At 40.0% G+C, this 23,818-nt stretch overlaps 2 protein-coding genes across 2 annotated transcripts; both read left to right on the top strand.

Annotated features, from left to right (window-relative positions):
* The first annotated feature begins 7,041 nt into the window (after positions 1-7,041).
* LOC133133470 (olfactory receptor 1D2-like) lies at positions 7,042-9,704 on the top strand. Its single transcript, XM_061249569.1, has 3 exons — positions 7,042-7,998; positions 9,362-9,449; positions 9,574-9,704. Exons 1-3 carry the CDS (start codon positions 7,042-7,044, stop codon positions 9,702-9,704), a joined length of 1,176 nt encoding a protein of 391 aa, XP_061105553.1.
* Positions 9,705-14,798: 5,094 nt separating this feature from the next.
* LOC133133469 (olfactory receptor 52B2-like) lies at positions 14,799-15,776 on the top strand. Its single transcript, XM_061249566.1, has one exon. It carries the CDS (start codon positions 14,799-14,801, stop codon positions 15,774-15,776), a length of 978 nt encoding a protein of 325 aa, XP_061105550.1.
* Positions 15,777-23,818: the final 8,042 nt, after the last annotated feature.

The raw sequence follows: 23,818 nt of genomic DNA, 5'->3' as shown, positions 1-23,818 counted from the left end.
CCCTTTCTCCGCTAGTGGTTCTGCTAGATTATCGTGGGTAGAACCTAATTTTTCGGTCGCTTCTGGTCCTCTGTCTCCACGACCTTACACTTTTAGGTACTACTTAGTAACTGTACAGTGGCCACCATGTTTTTCCAACAAATTAGTAGTTTGCATCTTGCAAATTCATTTTGAAAAACCTATTCAGCCAATGTTTTTGTCTTTTTTTTTCTTTCTTATTTCCCTTCACAGTCTTTGCCACCACTCTGGTCAACAAAGCGCCCTATAAATAAGATTTATTATTATTATCATTATTATTATTAAACTTATGTAGCAAACAAATTTGGAGGAACTTCATCATGCAGCCGGATAATGACCCAAAGGACTTAATTTGGAAGGTTTTAGACTGGCCAAGTCAATCACCAGACCATGACTTAATTGAGCATGAATTTCACCTCCTGAAGAGGAGATTGAAGGGAAAAATAACAACTGAAAGAGACTGCCGTAAAAGCCTGGAAAAGCAGAAAAGAAGAATGCAACAGCTTGGTGATGTCAATGGGTCACAGGCTTGATGCAGTTATTGGAAGCAAAGAATGTGCTACCAAATATTAAGTGTTATTTACTTTCATTTACTTAAATACTCTCTGTAGTTTAACATGTCTCGGTGTAAATACCAGGAACTAAAAGCTGCAATTGTGAACTCTCATCTCGTGTTCATCTTTTTATTTCAACCCCAAATGTATTCAGTGTATTGCTTAAACAAAGGAATTGGCCTTGATGTTCCAATAGTTTTGGAGGGGACTGTGTACTCTTATCAAAACTAACTAATCAACTGGTAGGCTACGTAACATTGGCTTGAATTGTCATGTGCTGGTTGGATGTTCTCATTGATTGTCATTCATCTGTTTCTCTCTCAGGGCCCAGAGGAAAAGCAAGCACGCAGAGGTCCTGAACACCAAACACGACCAATGGGATTTCTCACCACCACAAATGAGTCGATCATTAGACCAGTGGGATTCTACGTCATCGGATTAAGAGATTTAAAGTTTGCTGAATTTTATTCAATTTTCCTCATCTTCATTTATGCTGTAACAGTTCTTTGCAACTTATTTATCATTTCAATGATATGGATGGATCATCGCCTACACTCTCCAAAATACATCGCGGTGGCTAATTTAGGGTTTGTTGACTTGATGTCCAGTACATCCTTTATTCCTACTATAGTCAAGACTGTTCTGTCAAAAGATACCTTCATGTCATACAATGCATGTTTGACACAGGTCTTTTTTTATAATGGTTTTCTAGCACTAGAGTCGATTTCCCTCAGTGTACTGGCCTATGACAGGTTAATTGTGATATGTTTCCCACTGAGGCATAATTCTATCAACACTCCCACGAGCATGATCAGTATTTTAGCGATTCTTTGGTCGGTTTTTATTAGCCTCATGGTGTTCTTGGTCTACATGTTGACACAACTGTCATTCTGTGATTCAGTCACTGTGCACCAATTTGTCTGTGAGTATGTGGCTGTGTTCACTCTATCGTGCAATGATAACACAATGCAGTGGACCGCTGCCTCTACAACGGCTATACTGTTCACCTTTGGGCCCCTTTTTGTAATCCTTGTGTCGTACGCCTGTATTTTGAGAGCCGTGTTTAGAATGAAAAATGTAGAGAACAGGAACAAAACACATGCTACATGCACAGAACATCTCATTCTCGTGGCTATTTTCTATCTGCCGACCATAATTCTGTTCCTCATTGAACTTTTCTCATTCCATGTCGATCCAAATGTCAAAATGGTGAACTTGTCGTTAGCTTCCTGCATCCCTTCCTGTCTAAATCCCATTGTGTATTCTCTGTCAACCAAAGAAATCAGGAACAGAATACTGGCTATGCTCCAGAAAGTCAAAGTAGCAATGTGGACAGGGCAGGCATAGAACCCAAAGTTGGAGTAGGCTGCAGTATTTCTAGGTCTTGGTGTTTGGCCTAAATATCCTTTGCATTTATTGTATGACGTACACTCTAAAAAGTAAAGGTTCAAAAAGGGAACCTATGGGTTCCTTAAAGGAATAACATGGTGGTTGGTCACACTTTCTATGTGCAATTGGCACAAGATGGTATTGAAGAGACACGATGAAAGTATTAAATATGTCCGTTCTTTACTTTTGGAGAAGTAAGCGTTAAAAATTTATCGTCCTATTTTCAACCTGTTGTGAATGTTCTCCTCGTAGTGCATTGAACGAGGATAACCACTCACCTATGCACTCAGTTTGCGTTGCTAACCTCCAGCCCGGACAATGGAAATATTAGACAAACATAAGCTTCACTTAAATTAGAGTGCCTTTTAAGGACTATTAGACTATTTCTGATTATATTCACTCAGCTAGCTAGCTAACGTTAGTTTGCTTTATAAGCTGATGTTATTGATGTTAGCTAGCTAGTTTGGCTTCATAAGGATGTTATAGTTGTGCTTTTATCTTAACTTGGCTAGCTAGCTAGCAAGAGTTATCATTGGATAAATCAGCGTCCTTACCTTAGCTATCGATTGTTGATATACTAAGTTAGCTAGCTTGTGAAAATTCAGTCTCCCAGGATGAGCGCGTGTCATGGAGGTAGCTATGGTAACAAACAACAATGTAGAAGGTGGGAGCATGGTCTGTCAATCATAGCTAATTGACAGTTCTCATTACCATGACAGCCCAGACAGTTTTATAGTGGGAAATTCAGGTTTTGAAAAAGAAGTCTTAAAATACATTTAAATGACTGAATAATATATATATACACACATTTGTTTTGCCACATTGGCCTAAAGACAACTGGCAAGTGTCACATTCAATCACCATGTTACTCCTTTAATGTACCTTACAGTTCATGCAGGAACCCTTCCTCCATCACCAGTTCATATTTGAACCTTTGCATGTTTGAAAATGGTCCGCTATTTAAAAGGGGTTCTTGTAAGGATCCTAGGGTTGAGTCTTCTTAAGTGAAGTCTTATTTCTGGGTTGTCTCGACTTCTGGGATGTATTCAAAACACTGAATTTATTGTCATGGACTATAAGTTATTGATATATTCATTTTTTTAATATTCTAAACATATATATTTTATGTGATCTTGCAATGTTGCTGTTATAATTAATAATTATTATTATGGGTCAAAACTGATTTGACAAAGCACGATTCAACCCCTGAACAGTCCTTCAAGGAAGCTTTCCAAATGGTTTCTCATAGACCGCGGGGTTCCTGCAGTGTGGCAAATTGAGGAACCCCTAAAAGTTCCTCCAGGAACTTTTAATTTTTAGAGTGTAGCATGGATACTTAATGAAAATGTGTTATATTACGTGTTCTTCACAGAAAATAAGCCACAGCCATGGAGTTTCGGTTTAAAACATGATTTGTAATATCATTAAAATTGATTATTTTGAACCAAACACTGCTTAAAGATGATGAAATAGAATTTTATAGAAATCCTGTGTGTGAGAGAGAATGGGGCTTTGAGCAAAATATTATGGTTACAGTCACACCCAGACGCAAAAATACACACAGGCACAGGCAGACACAGCCCATTGGCCTGAACCACATGCACACTGGTTTACACACACATGCACACACACACATACATACATACACGCACACAGGTTTACACACACATGCACACACACACGCGCACACACACATACATACATACGCACGCACACACACATACATACATACATACGCACGCACACAGGTTTACACACACATGCACACACACAAACACGCACACATGCACACAGGTTTACACACACATGCACACACACATCCACAAATGCACACAGGTTTACTTATACACACACAAACACACATATGAGAGAAAAGAGAAAGGAAGAATGATTAAAAGGAGAGAATAGTAGGCCTATAGATATGGCACTTCCCAGGCCCTGAGATTGTCCTTATATGAGTGTGTGTCATGATCAAAGATATGATCAACAACTTCACAGACAGTGAATCTGTTGCACATGTTGGAACATGCTGCTGACAAGATTTCTTTGACAAGAACTCAAACAAGCCTTATTGAAATATCCCAATGTTGTGAGAAATCTGTGTAATGTTATTCATGCCATTGCCCCCACAAGATGATACAGTGCTATAGCCTAGTGATTTATGAGCAACATCTCCACATGGGCATTGATTGTTGGAACCACTGGATTCAGAGAATAAAAATATTTTACTTAATCTTCAACATCTCCAACAATTGTTTCTTTTCTGCTGGAATACAGAGCCAAAACACAATGCCTGAATAAAATGTGCTCCCCTAAAATCCAGGGCTGGTTAATAATGGCAAAATAACAATCGAGAAGGACTGGTCTTTGTAAGGCTTCGTGATATCCTCAAAAATGGCTATATAAACACTGCAAAACCAATGGGCACCATTTTATTCAATTCTGAAGGTCTCTAAAAAAAATCAATGTGATCAAAAATGACCCGGCACAGAATATTGGCTGTTGATACTATGGCATGCAGCATTGGAAAGTTCTCGGTGGGTCTGTGGATCAAATTTGATTCAATCAAGTTTAATCTAGACACCCCACCCCTCCCCAGGAACAATGGCACACACTAAAAATGTACTTGAACACACACACACACACACACACACACACACACACACATGCTCTCTTTCTCTATTTCTCTCTATCTATCTACCTGTCTATCTTTCTATCTGTCCCACACACACTCATTGCTTTGTCATCATAACTGCTGCTCTTCATAATTGTATGCCCACGTACAGCATCACGGGAACTTTTTTTTGTTTCTAGCTACATAGATTATGCATTAAATGTGTTCTTTTGCGTGTTCATTAGAGACATTGAGAAAAGAAATACATGAAGTTTCAGGAATAATTGTAAAAGTACGTATGTCTCCTTCGTTGTGTTATTTAACACAAATAGTTAAGAATCTTCTTTCAATGTGATAAATCTTCTAAAAGAAAGGATTTATAAGGAGATATATCTGTCCGGTCGATCTTCTAAATGCGAAAATGCAATGTAAACTGTGACCTCATTAATTGCTTGGCACCAAAGGGATTACACATTCGACAGCCAATGGAGGGAAGTTGTGGATTTTAATTGGTGTCCCAGAATAATTCCCAAGTTCCCATTCCACGCACACCAGAATATAAATGCCGTCGTACGACCGCAGACGCACATTCAACGAACGGGTTCCTACATTGACCTATGTCGAAGACAACCGGTGAGCCGCGTGTTCCTGCTGCGCTTGTTCCATTTTGCGCGTGTAACCGTTCCGATTTATTTCCTTCAATTCATTCAGATGCCATGGCTACTACCTGTGAATGTTTCCACGCGCATACAAACATGTATGCGAAACGGACATCTAGTAAACCAAAAATAAAATGTAACCGCGAAGACTAAAATTCCATTGTAGGCCTAAATATGTTCCCGACGGAAGTAAAATGGTTTCAAGGCGATTGTAACGTTATGTGGTCCGCAGACCGCCGATCGGTTGCTGATAACGAGAACTGGATTATTTTCTGGAAAGCGCGCTAACAAACAAAAAATACAAACAAACAAAATATATATATATTTTTTAATGTGGCTCGTTATTTACCAAAGACAAAGCTCGTGCTTTTATCCAAAGCGACTTGCAGTTGATTGGACTATGCAGGAGACATTCCCCCTGAAGCAAGGGCCAAAACTCATATCTTATCGTAGCTACACCGGGGCTTGAACCACAGACCCTCCGGTTCGCAGTCATAAACCTTAGCCACGAATTAGTCTATATTATGATAATTTGTCTGTAAGATACTTGTGACATTTTTCTATATTGCGATATCAGTATTGCGTGCAGCATTGACCTGTACACATTTATTATGACACACAATTTGAATATATCATTGGCAGATTCCTACGAAATGCTCACGAAACAGCACATTTTTTTTCCTGAATTCGTTTCCTAGGAACAAAATTAACGAGTGGTCATTCGAGTAATGTAAACAAGAGCCCAGGCTTATACTGCATGTCAGTGCAGCTGCCTGGCACACCAAACTCGAATCAAGATTCAGCAAATGCATCTTGCATCTAATACGTGCAGACAAGCAACAACACATGCAAACGACTCTACTACAACAGAAATGGTGCGTACAACCAAGAAAGCACAAAACTTTATGATATATTTTGCAACAAAATAGCAAACATAATCAACAAACACTGCATGCAATTTATATTACAGTAAATCAAGATGACAGATTATTGCAGTTATGTTTGTGGATTTGGGGATTTATTTTCTTCATTACAATTATTTTAATGTTGCATTTGATTCAGTTTTATTCTCCAAAATATGTGCATACAAGCAAGGGCAGGCCTTGTCTCAGTAATATAGAACTGGCCACACAATAACTCACATGCACACACACACACACACACACACACACACACACACACACACACACACACACACACACACACACCCCAGCACAAAGCCCCCTCTTGTAAGTAGCATAGCCAAGAAATTTTTATTTTTATTTTGGGAGTGCCATCAAACACACATCATACACTGCTGACAGAAAGCCAACATCTAGCATATGTATTTCAGTTTTAGTGCATGCTTTCAATTGGCCCAGAAAATGGTATGTGCCATGAAAAATATATCAGATATTTGCTAATCTTTCTGATGACTGGCTTTACAGTTGCAAATATACCAGGGTAGAGACCTCAGATTTTGATTGTTTGTATGTTTGGTGCTGTGGCATGTTTCTAAAGGCTGTAAATATCTTTCAAATATGGGTGTTATTTCTTGAAGTGAATGGCACTGCAATATTGCAATAACACAAACAGTTCAGAGATTCTCTTCTACATACCATTGTTGTAATGCATCGTTGTCTAGAGACGGCTGTGTGTGAAAACCCCAAGATCTAAAAGTATATAACTAATCAACCGGTAGGCTACGGAACATTAGCCTAAGTTATCACAGGGTTGTATGTTTTCATTGATTGACATTCGTCTGTTTATCTCTCAGGGCCCAGAGGAAAAGCAGTCACGCGGAGGTCCTGAACGCCGCACGGGTGTAATGGGAATTCTCGCCACTTCGATTACAAATGACTCTATCATTACACCAGCGGGATTTTACGTTATTGGATTTACGGGTTTAAAGTTTGCTGATTTATATTCAATTTTCCTCGGCTTCATTTATATTGTAACGGTTTTGTTCAACTCATTTATAATTTCCATAATATGGATGGATCATCGCCTACACACTGCAAAGTACATTGCGGTGGCTAATTTAGGCGTTGTTGACTTGATGTGCAGTTCATCCTTTATTCCTAGTACGATCAAGACAGTTTTCACGAAAGATACTTTCATGTCCTACAATGCATGTTTGACACAGATGTTTTTTTATTACAGTTCTATAATGTTAGAGTCGTTTTCCCTCAGTGTACTTGCCTATGACAGGTTTATTGCGATATGTTTCCCATTCAGACAGAGCTCGATTAACAGTCCCACAAACATGATCTGTATTTTAGTCATTCTTTGGTCGCTTTTTGTAAGCATCATGCTGTTCTTGGTCTTGATCTTGACAAAACTGTCTTTTTGTGATTCACTCACTGTGCACTACTTCGTCTGTCAGTATGCAGCCGTATTCAGTCTGTCGTGCAATGACAACACAATGCAGTGGACCGCGACCACTACTTTGGCTATCCTGCTTTCGTTTGGGTCCCTTAGTTTAATCATCATCTCGTACGCCTGTATTTTGAGAGCCGTGTTTAAAATGAAAAGTGTGGACAGCAGGTACAAAGCACTTGCAACGTGCACAGAGCATCTCATTCTCGTGGCGATTTTCTATGTGCCGACCATAACTCTGTACCTCACTGACCTTTTCTTATTCCACGTCGATCCAAATGTCAGAATGCTGAACTTGTCGTTAGCTTCCTGTATCCCTTCCTGTTTGAACCCCATTGTGTATTCCCTGGCAACCAAAGAAATCAGGAGCAGAATACTGGCTATGCTCCAGAAAGTTGCATTGTGGGTAGGGCAGGTGAAGATCCAAAGGTTGCAGTAAATTGACATTTTTAAACTGAAAATATAATTGTATTTTTAGGTCTTGGTGTTTGGTCTCAATGATACATATACACTCAAGTGAGCATATTATTGGGTACAACTGTACACCAGCTTGTTAATGCAAATATTTCACCAGCCAATCATGTGGCAGCAACTAAATGCATACAAGCATGCGGACATGGTCAAGAGGTTGAGCTGCAATTTTAACCAAATGTCAGAATTGGGAAAAATGTTTTTGATTGATTGTTATTTTGTGGAATGATTATTGGTGGCAGCGAAAAGCAAAAAACATCCAGTGAACAGCAGAGGTCAGAGGAGAAGGGCCAGACTGGTAAAAGCGGACAGGAAGGTGACAGTAATTCAAATAACCACACATTACGACAGTAGTGTGCAGAACAGCATCTCTGAACACACAATGTGTCAAACCTCTAAGTACAAAGACTACAGCAGCAGAAAACCAAGAAAAAGTCAAAAAATAAGTCCAATAAATATCTAATAAAGTTCTCAGTGATTGTACAGTGGGCTGAGTCTGAAAACATCTTCGGCACCAAGATTTGTTTTGTGACATGAATTTGGTCTTAGATGTCTATTTTTGTTTTCTGCGGTGTGTCAGCAGAAAATATCTAATTTAACATTTCAAAACAGCAATCTTCCAAAATATTAAATGTTTGACACTGTTTTGTATGTTGTTAAATAAGGGCATGTATTAGGTAATAAACCATCATCAGGTACTTGATGAAGATTACCTGGAGAGGTAGAAACCTGAGAGATCGCAAAGGTCTGCAGAAGAACTGTGGCAAGTTCTCCAGTATGTTTGGAACAACCTACCAGTCACTTTTCTTATAAAACTGGAGGACACTGTGCTTAAGAGAATCAATGTATGGTTACAATAAATATTGATTTGATTTCGTTTTTAACTGATCAGCTTTTTGATATTTTGATAGTGTTCATTTCATTATTTTTGAAAGCAAAATTATACATTTCGATGATGAATTGTCCATAGATTTAAGATTGGGAGGCACAATGCTAACATAAAGCAGCGGTGCGTTTCCCGTAGCCCAGCTGTTTCATGTAACACTGATTAGACGGTGTTTAAAAGAAGCAGGTGAGGGGCAGACGCGAGAGAGACGCGGGTGAATGCTGACGTTGGGTTTTTAATTATTTTTTTAAATTTTATTATTATTATTATTATTATTATTATTATTATTATTATTATTATTATTATAATAAAAGACAGTTTGGTATGAGTGCTTTTGGTTAATGTTTCTTTGTTCTCCTCTTCGGTTTGGGCAGCGGTCTTCCGAGGTTGCTGTGGCTGCGAATCCGGACAGGAGTACCGCTGCACGGAGAAACTTTTGGAGCGAGCTGCGCCGGGACAGAGCCGGGGAACGTTGCGGGAGTTGGGGGAGGAGCGGCGCCGTACAGGACCGGGCTGGTCCGAAGGACGCTGCGCTGTTTCACTGCAACAACATTGTGAGGGGAGACGGCAGGCCCTGACGAGGGCGGACGAACTTTCCGTCTCCCACTCTATTGAACAATAAAGCGACATCCAGCACCGGGGCCGGCGCCGACTCGCTTCCCAGCGGCGAGGCGCAGCCGGGGCTCTTCTCCCGGAACCGAACTTCCGTGCAGCGGCCAGCAGAACAGTCCGGGCCGCAGGCCAGTAGCCACTGACCGAAGGACAATGGGAGGGGGAATTGTTATTTTGTTGGGTTTACTTTCTTTTTTTGCAGTGAGACCCAGTCTGGAGGTGTGGGCTCACTACCTTTTTTTTTTGCTTATTTGTGTGTTTTGTGTGTGCGCGGGAGTGGGAGTTGGGAGTTTTTTTGAGAGAACATGTAAACACTGTGGATCCGGAGAAATAGAAACTGAATCTCACTTTCTCCTCTCCTGACCCATATATGCAACTCTAAGGGAGGCTTTCCTAGGGAAAGTTAAAACCAGCATCACATCATATGACAGCAAAACATATGATGAACAATTAAGCATATGTCTGGGAGAAGCACCAGAACTTATAGAGTTGTCTGCACAATATGTGAGCGCTTGCCACGAGCTAAGAGAAAAGAAAATTAACACTGTAACATAGTCCCATTATCCGTTCACCTATGTATTATATAATTAACATAATAACCTCTCACCATCACTTACTAAATATACGTTGTTGTTGTTGTTTTTATTTTTATTTAGCTGTTGTTGTTGTTGATGGTTGATGTTGCTGTTTGACCACTTTTTCTTTCTTTCTTTCTTTATTTATTTATTTATTTTTTCTTTATTTATTTATTTATTTATTGTAACAATTATTGTATATTGTACTGCTTTGGCAACAACGGTTTATTACCATTCATGCCAATAAAGCCATTTGAATTTGAATTTGAATTTGAGAGAGAGAGAGAGAGAGAGAGAGAGAGAGAGAGAGAGAGAGAGAGAGAGAGAGGGGGGGGAATTGAAGGAGTAGCGGCAGTTTGTGTGTACAACTTTGTGTAAATGTTTAACTGCGTACAACTTTGTGTAAATGTTTAACTGCTTACGGCCTGAATGCTAGTGGTGAAGCTAACTGGCGCTGGTGCCGAACAAATCCATGTATCTTCAAAAGTATAAGTCAGATCTAATTTATTTTTGTATTTTGAGCGACCCAAGACTTCAATGGCGATTCCGATCTATGAGATGTGTCTGTAGGATTTAAAATGCAGGAGCGGTGACAGTTTATAAATCACCATATTGTGCCTACTTTTACGACGCTTCAGATAACATTGGAGTCAATGAGAGCTGGATCCGGCACTCTCTGCACTTTTGGGCGATGTATTAAAAAACAGTGAGTCCTATCTCAATGGAAGTAACATTGAATGAGAGAGGACAAGTTTCTCTACATTTTGATGTATAAATTGTTGTTGTAGAGTAGAAGCTGTGGGAGTAAGATGAGAATGTCTTGAATATTTTTGATAAAATTTAGAAGGGCTGAATGCTAGAGTGGGTGATGTCACCGCACTCTAAAGCCACGCTGAAAATCTGAAAATCTCAAAAGTTTCATAAAACATAAACTGATTTTGTAAAAACCGTAGAAGATATCAAAAAGTGTCTTTAGACAAACACAGTTCAAAGTCTTGTGACCCGTTTAAACCTTTAATCACGTTTCTGCGACAAAGTATGACGAAGTGGTGTGGCTCCAAAGAGGGGTGGGTTTGATCAATTTGTGAGATTTTGTTTTACGAATTCTCATTCATTCCTATGGGCAAAAATCGGTCGGTTTTTCGGATTTTGGAAGAAAACGAGATGTCGCAGACTTGAGAAAAGTCTTTCCCATCGATTCCCGTCTATTCCGGTCGTTTTGATATATATCTTGCCTGGGATTTCTCAAAGCTGTGGGAGGAGTAGCATGCCGAACTTTTGAAGGAAGAAAATTAAATAAAATTAAATAAAATTATGAAGTATGGCTGAGAATAATAAGGTGTGTGCTTTTGCACTACAAAGCTCTACAGAGCTTTGTATTGCAATGCGCAGTACACAATTAAAATTAAATAAAATTATGAAGTATGGCTGAGAATATTAAGGTGTGTGCTTTCGCACTACAAAGCTCTGCTTTGTATTGCAATGCGCAGCACACAATAATAATAATATAATGTTCTCCCCGTGTTTGCATGGGTTTCCTCCCACAGTCCAAAGACATGCAGATTAGGCTGTTTGGGGAGTCTAAATTGCCCATAGGTATGAGTGTGTGAGTGAATGGTGTGTGTGCCCTGCGATGGACTGGCGACCTGTTATGTTCCTGTGTTCTGTGTGTTAGTTATCATTGTTTATCATCTTTCTTGTAATTTATTATTTTTCATATTCATGTCTGGTATTCTGTTTATATTCGTTAATCTTTGCACTTGTCTTCCCCTGTGATGTCTGAGTCTGAATGTTTTCTAGCCCAGTCACTCCCTTGTCTGCGTGCCCCACTATTTGGGTGTTTACGGTAGTTCCGGGGTTCAGTCTTCCTTCCAGTCTTACATTCCTTACTTCCTGCTTTCTCTCCATTTCATGTTTGTACATAGCACTAATATACTAATCCCAACTAACATAGAATTTGTACAGTACTAATTATACTAACACACTAATATGTTTGTCAAACTAACAAACTAACATTCACTAGTTTTGGGTATTTGTAATTTAAATCACTTAACTAACTTACTAATGCATCTCCAGTTTCAATTCTGTTCTGTAACTCCGCCTCCCTATTCTATCACTGATTACTTGCTCAGTTTCAGCAAAGTATTCGCACCTGTCTCTCTATCACTGCATCTCCTGATTCTCTGCAATTGTCTACTCTCTAGTCCAGAGCCGTTTGTATTACATGTGTGTCATTGTGAATCCAGTCCACGTCCCTGGACTCTTCTTTGCTTTTTGGATTTTAGTACCTCTGCCTTTTTGGACGGACCCCCTGGTTTTGACCCTGGCATGTTTTTCGACTCTGCTCTGTCTGCCCCTTTTGATATTAAAACCTGCCATTTTTCTGCACCCCTGTCTGCTACTGGTTCCTCTGTTCCCCTCGGCATAACACAACCTGTCCAGGGTGTATTCCTTTCGCCTAGTGTATGCTGGGATAGGCGACCCTGTACAGGATAAGTGGGTGAAGATAATGGATGGATGGATGGATAGTTCTTTCAGAACAGAAGTTACAAAGTGCCTCGCAGAAACAGGTTTTCACTTAATTAAAAAATATATACACACATTCGCGCAAACTCTCAGCCAGAGAGAAGATGTATGTCATTTACATGAATATAGATCATTGGGACAGCTCTAGGACATTCCTGCCTGGTAAACATGGAATATACAACGCTCACAAATCACCAGTCAATCGAAAAACACTTCGGTGAAAAAAAATTACTTTCAGGGCGCTAAAACACAGATGTGTTAACTCTTGATTATGTTTTCAAATCGACGTGCCACTCACACACGAGAAACGGGTGGCTATAATACATCATTAAAAGCAAACCCATAATTTAACCCATAAATAACCCATAAACTGTTAACTCATTAATGTCTCTTTACGTTCCAAAGGGATTATCCTACATTTGGCAGCCAATGGAGGTCAGTTGCAGATTTTAATTGGTGTCCCAAAAGTCTTGCTAAACAGGCGCATTTACACACACACACACACACACACACACACACACACACACACCAGGAGATAAATTCAGTAGTTTGACAGGAGAAACGCATTCGACAAACCTGTTTCAACATATTAACTCATGCTGAGGAAAACTGGTGAGTAGCGTTTTCCTACCGCCCTAATTCTACTCAGTTTCTTTCGCAATTAATGTAGATGTCAGGCCTGACCGTGAATGTTTCTATGCGCTTAGCTTCGACATATATGTGAAACCGATGTTTCCAACACAGGAAAAATGGAAAGTGCATAGTGGTACTCGAAAATGGAAGAGCTAAACCTGAAATATGATACACTGAAGATGGTAAATATCAGGCTGAATGGCAAATATACACATGATTGTAAGTCAAATGTTTTTAAAGGTTTTTTATGGATAGTAACAGTGTCATCTGCGGCGATCGGTCTGTTTGCTGCAAAAATCGGGATGTTTTCCTTTTTTTTCTTTTTTTTTTTCAAGTAATGCGAGCGCTCGCCAAACACATATAGCCGTCACATATATACTCTATATGGCCAGAACAGAAACATGCGGTCGTGTCATTGACTTACATTTAAATAATATAGCATCATAAATAACGTCATAACAAACATCTACAAATGATATGAATTTACCATCATAAAGCCCCTTAGTCGTCTCTGTTTGTTCGCTTGTAGGCTAACATTAGGCTAACCGTTGGGTGAAGCTGCCCAGATGGAGGCACTGGAACGGCAGAGGCGGGAACAAAGATGACCCAGCCGCTGGTTTCCTGACAACCCAGCCAAAGAACCCAGCACGTTCAACCCAGCAATCTTTTTACAGAAACAACCCAGCATTTTTGAGAGAACGGAAGGAGCTGAGGAGCTGGAGGAACTTAGGCACTTGGATAAAACGCGTCTGCGAAATGACTAAAATGTAAACGTAGAGCTCTGGGGCACGGTAATCTAATACTGTTTATTACAATGTAATGGTTATGGTTGGGTGAAGCATCTGAAAGAACTATCCATCCATCCATCCATTATCTTAACCCGCTTATCCTGAACAGTGTCGCAGGGGGGCTGGAGCCTATCGCAGCATACATTGGGCGAAAGGCAGGAATACACCCTGGACAGGTCGCCAGTCCATCACAGGGCGCACACACACACACACCATTCACTCACACACCATTCACTCACACCTATGGGCAATCGGCGAAGTGTTTCATTTAATTCGTTTGACATGTATTTCATGTCATTATTCCCCATAAACGTATCAACAAAATGCAGGTTTGCCTTGTTAACATTAGCTTTGCCTTCGAATTTGTCTTCTTCCAAATGGTTAGTTTTGGTGGCCAGATGTCCACACTTTTGCCTACCTTTAATTTCATCAGTTTAAAAATAATGTACTACTCTTTCTGCACTTTTTCTGCAATATGTATGAATTGTTTGCAATAAAGCACAATAAGAATAATATGACCTTGGGAATTTTATTCCTCACAAAACCAGCAAGCACAGGGTATTCCAGGACCAAGTTTGGGAACCCCTGGGCTGCAGGTCATAGACATAAATTGTTACTTGGTTGTATGTTTTCATTGACTTCCACTCATCTGTTTCTCTCTCAGGGCCCAGAGGAAAAGCAGTCAGGCGGAAGTTCTGAACGCCACTAGTGTGCAATGGGAATTCTAACCGCTTTAACCACAAACGACTCTATCATTAGACCAGCGGGATTTTACGTTATCGGGTTTGCGGATTTAAAGTTTGCTCATTTATATATAATTTTCCTATGCTTCATTTATATTGTAACAGTTTTGTTCAACTGCCTTATTGTTGCCATTATATGGATGGATCATCGCCTACACACTCCAAAGTACATTGCGGTGGCAAATTTAGGCATTGTCGATTTGATATGTAGCACATCCTTTATTCCTAGTACGATCAATACTTTTCTTACAAAAAATACCTTCATGTCCTACAATGCATGTTTGACACAGATGTTTTTTTATTATTGTTTTATAACATTAGAGTCATATTCCCTCACTGTACTTGCCTATGACAGGCTAATTGCGATATGTTTCCCTCTGAGGCATAATTCGATCAACACTCCCACGAGCATGATCAGTATTTTAGCGATTGTTTGGTTGTACTGTGTAGGCGTCATGATGTTCTTGGTCTTGTTGTTGACAAAATTGTATTTCTGTGATTCATTCACTGTGCACGGCTTTGTCTGTGAGTACTCGGGCGTGTACACTCTAGCGTGCAGTGATCATACACTGCAGTGGATCAGCGCATCTATCCTGAGTATACTGAATGCGTTCGGGCCTCTTAGTTTAATAATCGTGTCTTATGCCTGTATTTTGAGAGCCGTGTTTAGAATGAAAAGTGTGGAGAGCAGGTACAAAGCACTTTCAACGTGCACAGAACATCTCATTCTTGTGGCGATTTTCTATGTGCCGACCACAACGTTGTACATTACAAAACTTTTCTTATACCACGTAGATCCAAACGTCAGAATGGTGAACTTGTCATTATCTTCCAGCATCCCTTCCTGTATGAACCCCATTGTGTATTCCCTGTCAACCAAAGATATCAGGAGAAGAATACTGGCTATGCTTCATAAAGTCAAATTAGCAGTGTGGGAACGACAGACGTAGTCCTCAAGGTGATAGTCTAACATCAATTTATTTGTAGGCCTTGGTCTCAGTTGACATGTATACCTGCTGTCCAGTGCTATGAAGTTGAATTGTATTTTCTTGGAAACAGGAGACCCCCAACCACCACTACTAAAACAATGAAACATTCAATCCGGGTGACGTTTAAGCATGCACTATACTGAGAGCTTATAAACAAGTGTATCTCTACCGGTGTCTTCTCAACAGAATCTAAATTCATTGGTTATCGCTGCAACTTGACGTTCCCATAAACGATTGATTTATTTTTCTCCGACCTCCGAAACGCTGAAACTGGTCCATTGCAGGATAAAAAAAAAACTATTGTGTTTGTGCCCATGTCTCCGAAGAAATAATAAACATGAAAATACGTACCAAACATATGGATTATATTTCCGGACCTTGGTGTCCTTTGGGCAATTTAATGTGCGTGTAATTGATGGAACTGGAAGCAATTGTTTGTGATAATTTAACCACATTATTGTTGGTGTGTATGTATTTATTTGTGTGTATTCATGTTCATTAAACGGGTCGGACAATTCTCGCAATTTTATTGGTTGATGGCAGTGATAAAATAACAATTGTTTTCTCATTCAAGGTTCTTGCAAGCTAACTAGCAAACGAGTTTGGCAGAACAACGTTAGGGTTTACTAACGTTGCATAGAAACCGGCTGGCACTATATGCTAGCACCAGAAATACCAGAACACAGAATACCAGAAAGTATTTTCTTGTAAATTGTCCTTGTAATGGCATTGTCAATAAAAACGTTTTTAATTGTATTGTGTCAATAATATCTAAATTATCATATTTGGTAGCCGTTTCATACAAGCAGTAACTCACTCCATGGGTAGCCTATATACAGGTGCATCTCAAAAAATGTGATGTCTGTGTCTTTATGTAGTTCTAAGCCCGAGTCACTTCCCTGTCGGCATTAATCACTTTTCGGGTGTTTTCTTTCTTTCTTTCTTTTTTTTTCTGCTACTCCCTTGCTTTGCTATTTGTACCTTTGACTTTCTTTTTGTTTGTTTTCTGAATACCTGGCTTTGATATTGGACTGAATAAAACCTGCATTTGGGTCCCCGGAACCGTACATAACAGCTGGTGTTGGTCCACTGTTTTATCAAGTGCAGAGTCAAGGCAGCCATCAACCAGGAGATTTTAGAGCACTTCATACTTCTGTCTGCTGACAAGCTTTATGGAGATGCTGATTTCCTTTTCCAGCAGGACTTGGCACCTGCTGACCATGGTATTACTGTTCTTGATTGGCCAGCCAACTCGCCTGACCTGAACCCTATAGAGAATCTATGGGGTATTGTCAAGAGGAAGATCAGACACCAGACCCAACAATACAGATGAGCTGAAGGCCTCTATCAAAGCAACCTGGGCTTCCATAACACCTCAGCAGTGCCACAGGCTGATTGCCCCCATGCCACACTGCATTGATGCTGTAATTTTTGCAAAAGGAGCCCAGACCAACAATTGAGTGCATAAATGAACATACTTTTCAGAAGGTTGACATTTCTGTATTATAAATCCTTTTTTTGATTGGTCTTATGTAATATGCTAATATTATTAGATACTGGATTTTTTCTTTTCATGAGCTATAAGCCACAAAAAAAGGCTTTAAATATTTCATTGAATGTGTAATGAATCTAGAATATATATATATATATATTGACTTTTTGAATTGAATTATGGAAAAAACATTTCCATGATATTCTAATTTTTTTAGATGCACCTGTCTACATTTCATCACAGCTGCAGGGGTTGCGACCCTGACACCCCTTGGCTGTGATAAAATGTGTATCTACCACTGCCTGTCGTAAGTTATTGCTTAAGCAGGCCTATTCACTGACCATTTCTGAATGTATGCTATTGTATAGTACAATTCTCTCTTATGTAGGCCTATGATTTTTTCACATGCTTTGTATGCATAAGGTCATTGCACAAGGCTTGTGTGAAATTGTGTGGTCTGCAGGGCTTGTCTCAGAAGGACACCCTGCTTACATAGTGATCAAATAAGTAAATAAAATAATGCCAGTTACAGTGCAGTCTGTAAGTATGTGGACATTGGTACAATTTCTGTTCTTTTGGCTCTGTACTAGCACATTGGATTTGAAATGAAATGCCAATGACTCCCAAGCCAATCAAAAGCCTGGAATCAAGACTCGATACTGGAAGCTTTATTAAACTGTTTAATTCAACAGTTTGATAAAGGAATTAATTTTTCTCCCAAAACATGTATAAAAGGGATGCAGTGCCTGCACGAATAACCTAATTTGGATGTAAAAACCTGCACTTTGACCAGTTATTTTATTTCAAATCCAGAAGTGAATTTGCTCAGAAGAATTGAAACAAGGGTATAAAGTTTCATGTGGGGGAAATTATTATAAATGAAAAAGCAAATGTTTGATGCTGACAGAACCTAAGGCTTAATCTACAAGATTTAATGAAAAAGATTTAAGATTAATTTGAAATAGGCTATTACTTAAAAATGTATAAATAAATAAAATGTTGCTTTTCCCTTTTTAGTTTTAAAACGAGTTATTTATTGTTAAGAGGAAGGATGAATATTTAAAGGACATATGTAATATGTTATTCAACGTATTCAATAAGATTTAACTCCATTAAGCAGCAGTGCATCAAGACTAATTATTTAAATTATTTCGAAAAAGAATTGAAATAATTAGTCATGCTGAATATTTATTTTGTAAAAAAGCTTCCATATTTCACAGAAACATTTAGATATCTTCTTCCAAAGGTAAGTTTCATGAAAAATAATATATCCCTAAAGAATAATTTTTACACACCGACAGATTTCTATATCTGAAATAAAAAAAAAAAAACGCCTGTAAATGTTCCTGTTCAACTTTATAAAAGTTAACTATAGTGTTGTCTGCATAAGACTGCTAAATGTAAAAATAGAATGTAAAACGTGACCTCAAGAACAACCAGGACTGTTGAGGATTTGAGTATCCCAGAAGCATTCCACCCACACCAGGAGATAAATTCTGCTGCATGAGAGGAGAAGCACATTTCAACACTGACCTGTGTTCAGGAGAACTGGTGAGTAGCGTTTTCCTGCTGCGCTAATTCTACTCTGCGTCAACAATCGCCACGTTTCTTTCTCTCTTTCTTTCAACATTCGAAGGGCAGAGCAGTACTCGAAAATCTAAGAGCTAAGCCTAAAATATGATTTATTCAAGGAAGTCAATATCAGCCTGAATGTCAGCTTTAATACATGTGCGAATGAAGGGAAATATTTTTATTTATTTATTTATTATTATTTATTTAGGCTTATTCGTTTTGGGGAGTGGATGAGTTTTTTGAAAGCCATTAAATGAAAACAACCGAAAAGCAAAGGACAGCTTACACATTGTGCTATTAATTATCGCCCGGCTACTGAAAGATTTGTGTGTGTCTTTTCAAGTCTTTCTTGAAAGTAGCGATATCGGCAGAGGAAGAGACGGTGCACCCAAATACGCATATGACCTCACCTCCACGGTTTGGTTCTCTTTTTAACGGCCGTACCCAAATTCATGGGACAACCTGAGTCTGATCTTTTCCATGAATATTATTTGGAGCTGTGCATATTCCCACCAAATGGAATTCCATGGAATGTCAAATCGTCTCCCCAACCGCGCGGTTTTGCGAGATGAACACAGACCGAACGATCTCACCCATACCCCGTGGAACACAATTGCGCGTTAGCACTGGCACGATCTAGATTCAAACCTCATGCATGCACCACAGCGCAGCAGGGGACTGCTGACAGAAAGGCAACATTTCAAAATGTATTTCAATCTAGAGTGCACGTTTTCTGTTGACCCAGAAAGTGATATTTCAGATAATTACAAAAGTGCCTGACTACCTGATCCGAATGAGCCACCCAGTAGCCCATGTAACCTGCGAGGAAGAATGGTTCACATATGCCGTTTCTTACAGGTGGAGTAGTGGGGATGAGTACGAATATTAATGAACGCAGGATCCACGCCCACCCTGTCCTCATCTGCTGAAGAGGTCACGGTAAATTAGTCGTGTTTATTAAAATGGCATGCTTATACTTGGATTACAAACTGAGGAATATAACCAGAATTGAATCCAATTTCCTGTACCATAATCAGTCCATTGGATTTATGTGGGTAAAAAAATAGCGTAACTTTAAAATGAAACATGAATTTAAACATTCAATTGAATGACAGAGAAGTTGCAATGTGTATTTGCCTCCCAAAAACTGTGGAAACAAATGTTTTCCAGATTTTAAAATGCACTTTCATACCTCAAAAACAGCCTTGTGTTGATAAAATATTTTAAAAAATGAAATGTGAAAATATTCTGTTTCTCTTTCAGGGACCAGGGGAAAAGCAGGCACACAGAGGTGTCCTGAACGCTGGACACATGCAATGGGAATTCAGGCCACTTTGATCACAAATGATTCAATCATTAGGCCAGCGGGATTTTACGTCCTCGGATTTACGAATTTCCAATTTGCTGATTTATATTTAACTTTCCTCGGCTTAATTTATATTGTAACGGTTCTGTTCAACTCATTTATGATTTCTATAATATTGATGGATCATCGCCTACACACTCCAAAGTTCATGGCAGTGGCTAATTTAGGGGTTGTTGACTTGATGGGCAGTACATCATTTATTCCTAGCACGATCCATACTGTTGTCACGAGAGATACCTTCATGTCCTACAACGCATGTTTAACACAGATCTTTTTTTATTACTTTTCTGTAATATTAGAGTCGTATTCCCTCACTGTACTTGCCTATGATAGGCTAATTGTCATATGCTTCCCTCTGAGGCATAGTTCTATCAACACTCTCACAAGCATGTTCAGTATTTTAGCGATTCTTTGGTTGTATACTGCAGGCTCCATGATGTTCTTAGTCTTCATTTTAACACAACTGTCTTTTTGTGATGCACTCACTGTGCCCAACTTTGTCTGTTCGTACTCGGGCGTGTACACTTTAGCGTGCAGTGATCATACACTGCCGTGGATCAGCGCCTCTACCATGAGTATAGTGAATTGCTTCGGGCCGCTCAGTTTAATCATCCTGTCATACGCCTGCGTTTTGAGAGCCGTGTTTAGAATGAAAAATGTGGAGAGCAGGTACAAAGCACTTTCAACGTGCACGGAACATTTTATTCTTGTGGCGATATTCTGTGTGCCGACAGTAACGTTGTACATCACTCAACTTTTCTTATTCCACATTGATCAAGATATCATAAATGTGAGCTTGTCCTTAGCGTCCTGCATCCCTTCCTGTCTGAACCCCATTGTGTATTCCCTGGCAACCAAACAAATCAGGAACAGAATACTGACTATCCTCCAGAAAGTCAAAAGTGTGCAGGGCATTCATAGAGCTGAGGGTTGCAATAAAGTTAAATTTCCAAATTAAAAACATGAATGAATGAAAGGATTAATGAACTTATTTGTAGATCTCAATAAGCCTTGTAAAGCTGATGTAACCCAGAGCAAACGGTGGCCCATATATAGATTTCTGAGTCAAAATTAAAAAATGAAATGGAGGACCCCCCCCCCATCATCACTGCACCACCAGTGAAAAATCAACTCCTTTTGAAGCTTTCAGCATGCATTGTATTGAGAGCTTGAACAATATTTATTTTTCTATCTGTTTATCTATTTATTTTTATTCAGGCAACATAACATTCCTAAACCGATTCAAATGACTTACAAATTGGTAACTGATCTAGTAGATTGTCAGAAAACTTATAGTAGGCTCTTTCAACAATTATGATTGTGCCCGTGTCTTTGAAGAAATTATAAGCATGGGTTAATTGAATTATTTTTTACTTCTGCAAAAGCTGCAAAAGCTTTACTTCTCAGCTGCAAAGCACATGGCTTCATGAGGAACTAGTTTTAAAATATAAGCACCACACAAGTGGAATACATTTTAGGAGACCAATTTAACCCCTTAAGTATTGGCCCTTTTCTTGACACAAGGTTAAATATGACATACCCAAATCATAGTTACTATTCTTGAACCCTTTTGAATACAGGCATACTTCCGGTCTCTCCTGAAACCAAACCATTAAGAGCATTACTAAAACAAAGTTACAGAAGCTCAAACACAGCGAAATTGGAAGCTTTTTTCCTCACTGAAAAGATTTTTTGACTGGATCCAGATTATTGTAGTGGTGGCTGGTGCACTTAGAAACACTGGACAAAAACCCTCTCAAATATCACCAAAAATGCAATATCACCAAAAATGCTTTTTTATATTCTATTCTGTATGTCTTGGCTGTTTTCAAAATTGAGGTCCACTGATTGATTGAAAAAAATGGAATAAATTCAGGTCCACTGATTGAAGTTTTTGTCAAATACCCAACCCCCATCAATAAGTCAAACACCTTCTATAAGTTCACATGCTATTTATTATTGAAAAGGAGACCTGCTTATTTATAAGCATACTGAATAATAATAAAATATTTTGAGAATGTATTCAGATTCTGAACTCTTGTCTCGTGTTCATCTTTTTACCTTGACTCAAAATGTATTGAGTGTATTGCTGTTCCAATACTTTTGGAAGGGACTGTATACAATTTTAGTTGTACGGCTCATTTGACCCACCTATGCACTAAAGGGGCATTGGAGCCTATGCCTCTAAGGGATAAGCCTGCATCGGATCACAATTTCTTTTTATTTTGTGACTGTTTTCTCTCAGTAAAACTGCATCGGCCAGTTTTGACCAGAAACACAGGATGTCATAATGTGGCACCATTACAAAACATTTGCAGACAAGGCCTCAAAGACAAGGGGGAAGGGCTTTCAGTTGACCCGGCAAAAATTGACTGAAGCTAGTTACGTGGAAAATACAAGGTGTGGTGCTATCACTTCACTCTGTACCCAAGGGTAATGTGGCCACGAAAGCTGTGTTAAGTCTCATCAGCTGTGAGCAAGATGGATGCCAAAGCCAACTCCCTCATACGCAGATGGCTGGGTCTCCCTCGCTGCTTCTCAACAGCAAGCCAGTGTGGAATACACTGAAACTGCCCCTAATATCCATACCTTTAGGGGCAGGCAAGAGGAGGCAAGGCTGGTGATGGAGTGGAATGATGCCTCTGATGAAACGCTGAAGGACATAGGGGCCTGAGTCATGCCTGGGAATAAGTGAAGGTCTGAAGAGGACGGTGGTGAACAGACTGCAATGCCAGAAAGTGGTGAGCCGGGTACAAACAGGTCAGGCAGGCCTAGGATGGGGTGATCCACCCAGCCAGAAGGAGAGGAAGGGCCTTGTTGTCTCTGATGTCACCAGGATGGAGGAAGAGGAGCACAGGGTGAAGGCCATCGTACAGGGGCAGGAGAGCACTGGACAACGTGGGAGGGTGTCGTGCAATTCGGGAGCCGAGCAATCAAGTGGGCAGAACAGGACAGCGATTTTTAATAGTGATATTGTTAAAGCCCGGTAGTCAATTCAGGGTCTTGGGGTTTCATCCTTCTTCTCTATGAAGAAGAACCCGACCCCGGCTGTTGAAAAGGAGGGCCGGATGAGACTGGTAGCAAGCGGGTCACTGATATAATTATGCAAGGCCTTGCTTTCAGGAACCGACAGGGAGAACAGACGACCTCAGGAATGCCAGGGAGGAGATTGATGCTGCAGTCATAGGGGCGATGAGGTGGCAGGGAGCAGGCTCGATTCTTGCTGAACACTTGGCGAAGGTCATCATAGACAGGCAGCACATTGGAGAGGTCGGCTGGCACCTCCTCGGCGAGCAGAACGGGGCTAGACGGACCGGAAGCGGACTGCAGCCTGTGATAGTTCCATGAACTCAGTTAATCTGTGGGTTGCGCAGCAGAAGCACAGGGGGGAAGGTCAACAGGCAGGACCGACAGGATCCTGAGTCGCCGGCATCACTTTCAGGAGGTGGGAGGTGAGGCTCAGGGCGTGTCCGGTACCCCTCAGGAGCATCGATGCCCGATGGGCCGACCGCCTGGGCGTGTAGAGTCTACAGATTCAGGTGCAGTGTGCGGATCTCTGACTTGTGATGTCCC

Source organism: Conger conger, chromosome 7 (genome assembly GCF_963514075.1).
Source record: "Conger conger chromosome 7, fConCon1.1, whole genome shotgun sequence".
Classification (NCBI taxonomy): Eukaryota; Metazoa; Chordata; class Actinopteri; order Anguilliformes; family Congridae; genus Conger; species Conger conger.
This window is presented reverse-complemented; position numbering and strand designations above follow the sequence as displayed.

Excerpts from the sequence above, each read along its gene's own strand:
- LOC133133470 (XM_061249569.1), top strand. The coding sequence starts at position 7,042 with ATGGGAATTCTCGCCACTTCGATTACAAATGACTCTATCATTACACCA. Across the intron at positions 7,999-9,361 it reads TCCAGAAAGTTGCATTGTGG|GAGTACCGCTGCACGGAGAA; the intron begins GTAGGGCAGGTG and ends GAATCCGGACAG. Across the intron at positions 9,450-9,573 it reads GTTGGGGGAGGAGCGGCGCC|CGACATCCAGCACCGGGGCC; the intron begins GTACAGGACCGG and ends TGAACAATAAAG.
- LOC133133469 (XM_061249566.1), top strand. The coding sequence starts at position 14,799 with ATGGGAATTCTAACCGCTTTAACCACAAACGACTCTATCATTAGACCA.